Source organism: Mus caroli, unplaced genomic scaffold (genome assembly GCF_900094665.2).
Source record: "Mus caroli unplaced genomic scaffold, CAROLI_EIJ_v1.1 scaffold_23519_1, whole genome shotgun sequence".
Classification (NCBI taxonomy): Eukaryota; Metazoa; Chordata; class Mammalia; order Rodentia; family Muridae; genus Mus; species Mus caroli.
In genome coordinates, this window is record NW_018388588.1 from 2,321 (window position 1) to 6,145 (window position 3,825).

General features: G+C 41.6%; 1 protein-coding gene across 1 annotated transcript; it reads right to left on the reverse strand.

Annotated features, from left to right (window-relative positions):
* Positions 1–2,019: 2,019 nt before the first annotated feature.
* On the reverse strand, positions 2,020–2,391 carry LOC110287693 (angiogenin-like). The gene has a single exon (XM_021154246.1). It carries the CDS (start codon positions 2,389–2,391, stop codon positions 2,020–2,022), a length of 372 nt encoding a protein of 123 aa, XP_021009905.1.
* Positions 2,392–3,825: the final 1,434 nt, after the last annotated feature.

Consider the following 3,825-nt stretch of genomic DNA (forward strand, 5'->3'; position numbering starts at 1 on the left):
CAGCAATGGAGGAGTGTTCCTCCTTCTCCACTTCCTTGAAAGAATCTGTTGTCACTTGAATTTTTGATCCTAGCCATTCTAACTGGTGTGAGGTGGAATCTCAGCGTTGTTTTGATTTGCATTTCCCTGATGATTAAGGCTATTGAACATTTTTACAGGTGCTTCTCAGCCATTTGGTATTCCTCAGTTGAGAATTCTTTGTTTAGCTCTGTAACCCCATTTTTAATGGGGTTATTTGAAATTCTGGAGTCTAGCTTCTTGAGTTTTTTGTATATATTGGATATTAGTCCCTTATCAGATTTAGGATTTGTGAAAATCTTTCCCAATCTATTGGTGTCGTTTTTGTCTTATTGACAGTATCTTTTGCCCTACAAAAGCTTTGCAATTTTATGAGGTCCCAGTTGTAAATTCTTGATCTTACAGCATAGGTGAATGCTGTTCTGTTTAGGAATTTTTCCCCTGTGCCCATATCTTCAAGGCTTTCCCCCACTTTCTCCTCTATAAATTTCATTGTATCTGGCTATGTTTTAAATGTTTAAATAAAATAGCTAAGAAAAATGAATACCTTGTGAGTATCCCATGATAACTAATCCCTATTTAAGACCGAGAGAGACACTCAATGGATAAAATGGAAAATTGAGGGGTTATGAGAAGGGGAAGAAACCTCTTTCTTGGCAACCTCGCAAGCAAATATTCCATCATAATGAACAACTACTTAAAGCCTTCACACCTTGCCAGTAGTAAGCCTGCACTTTTCAAGAATGAAGAAGAAACCTTCTTTTCAAAAAGATATGTACTAAACCCCTTATGCAACCCTGGTGAGCCTATATTCTACCTGTGCAAATTATAATTCCATCCAAGACATTCCCACAGCCACCTGATGATCCCACATATCAAAAGATAAAAAGGGGACATGAGGTGGCTCAGGACTTAGAAACACTTGCTGTTCTTGTAGAGGACCTAGGATTGGACACCACCATTCACCATGACCATCTGTAACTCCAGTTTCAGGGGATCCAACACCTCTTCTGTCCTCCTTGGGCACAAGAAAAACATGTGGTGCACATACATCCATGCAGACAAGCACATATAATAAAACAGAATGCACATAAAATAAAATAAGTAATATTTTAGACAGAGAGAAAGAAAAAAGGACCTTTTGATGTGTGGTTTGAGTGGCTTTGCACATATGGCCAATGTTAAGACAATTATATAAAACTCTCTCTTGAGGACACCATACCCACATTTGGGTATGCCTAGTTTACCATCTTTCTGTTGACATTTCATGTCAGAATTATCACTGATAAAAGTCTCCAACTCTGCTTTATGAAGGCTGTTCTTGAAATTTATTTCTATGTGAAACTATGAATCAGGTTTGGCCAGAGATTAGGTCCTTAAAAAAAATAAGGGGATGAATTAGGTTGCTGAGGATGACAGCCTGAAGCTGGGGCTGTCCCCTGGGTGCTGACGTTCTCAGGCTGTACAGGAGGAGAGGGCAGGGGGATATCCTTGGTGTGCTGGCTCTTGATCCTAAACTTCTTTCCAAAGGGCTCCATTAGTGTCCTATTACTTAATAGACAACTTGGCTCTTTTGAAAATTGCCTTTCATGTCTGTAAATCAATTTATCATCCTCAGCACCATAGAAAGATGAAGTCTACTTTCCCATTGACTGGCAGGTTAGGATGAATACCTCTCTGTGTCCCAGCCCCTTACTCCTGGTGTACAGCAAGGAGAGAAAACAGGAAAAGCTGAATTTAGTNGGAAGTAGTGATATTGCAGACTGAGTCTTAATGGCTTTTGAGATATTTTATTTCTGTGCATTATAAATCAGGAGATGTATGTTTCAGATAATTTATTTGCTGGCCACTGACAGTGAACACTGAAGCAGTGATCATGGCTGTGAGGGGAGATAAAAAGAAAAGAGAGATAGGCATGTGCCAGGGGCCTGCGGACTACAGACAGATAAAAGACTCATCGAAATGTTTAGGGAAGCCATTCTTACAGGCGATAACAATATATCAGAACCCTGCAGAGGCTCGGTACCAGCATGGAGGTCGGGGAGACCCTCCTGTGTGCTTGTAAGTGGTGACCTGGAAGCAAGAATTGCTTATTCTTAAGCCTTCTCTGTAAGGGCTTCCATTCTTTACACAGATGGCATTGGTTTTGTTCTTGGTGTCATGGATAAAGGGGTTGACTTCTTTGCAGGGCGAGGTTAGCTTTNTTTCCTTCATCATAAGTTCACAGTATCTGTCATCCTGGCCCTTTGGCTTGGCATCATAGTGCTTAGTCAGGAATTTTAAGTACCTGTAGTCATCCTGAGCCAGAGTGGGAGGGATCACAACCAGTCTAAGCACAAAGACCAACAACAAAGGNCCTGGGCTNATCACCATCACTTCCAACAGGGATTCTTGCCAAGGGCAAAAATGCAGGAGTGGTCCACTGTAGAACCACTTTCTAACTTAGACTAAGTGGGTGGAGACTTTCCTCTCTGAAAGAACATGATAAATCAGTGTCCTCGGCTACCTAATTCCATCTAGGCCTTGACCTTCCTAAAAGATTCCATGGCACAGCCATCTTGCTCTATACCTTAGGTTCACCATCATCCATAGTATAACAAAATCTATTAATATTCTTAACTCACCTATTACTTAACTTGATANCAAACATTACCCAAGTCCCTATTGGGCCCAGAAACTGTGCTAGATCCTAGGGCACAAAGACCTTTAAAATACACTAAGGGCAGNTGCACTATGTGTCAGCAAGGCCCAGCTTCTTAGGAAACAGAGACAGGAGGATTCCTTGAATCCCAGAGTTCCACCTTAGCTTGGTAAAGTAGAAGACTCTGTTTGATTGTTTGCATGTTTGTTTTTTGGATTTTTTTTTAGGGGGGTGCAGGGGTGGGTGTGGGTGGGGAGGGGTTAAGGAAGAAGAAAGAAAAACAGAAATGCACAGAACAGAAATGTGGCATCCATTGGGGAGGCATGGGGNTTCCTGATGCGAGATGGATGATAACACAGGAGCTGAGAGCCATGAAGAATGACTTGTGGGGATCAGGAACACAGGANAGCCCTTGCCCCAAGGCTACTGAGATGGGATTCCAGGCAGTCACTCAGTTCCACATCAATGAGGAAAGCTGTAGAGAAGATCACCTTGGGATGAAGGGTCAGGTCTACTTCTCCCAGAGGGCAGAGTTGCTATGCAATGCATAGGAAGAATGGAACAAGTTGTGTGGTACCTGAAGTGGGTCTAGAAGAGGCAATTACAGAGCAAAATGGGGAACTCAAGCTTCATCTTCATAGTGGTCTACTTCAGAGGCTCTTTGGATGATCTGAGAGAATATTTTCTAATGTCTCCTACATTTGTAATACTGCTAGTATAGGTAAATGATCTTACAGTGTGGTAAAAGGAAACAAAACAAAACTGAGATCTCTTTATGAAAGCAAAGGACTTAAAATTCCCTGTGAGATCTCTCTGAAGAGGAGAAGAGAGAAGATTCCTACCATCACCTCCCCAGAGTTCTCAGCTTACCCCGTGCCACACACATGTGCCAATCACAAGCCCTAGGACCAAGTTGTCTTCTTCTGGAGTTTGACTTTCTTATGGACTTTTTATTATTATTATTATTATTATTATTATTATTATTATTATTTAATTTATTCATTTGTCAGATATTTTCTTTATTTACATTTCAAACGTTATCCCCTTTTCTAGTGTCCTGTCTGAAAATCCCCTATCCCCTCCCACCTCTCCCTGCTCGCCAACTCACCCACTTCCTGGCCCTGGCATTCCCCTATACTAGGGCATAGAACCTTCACAAGACCAAG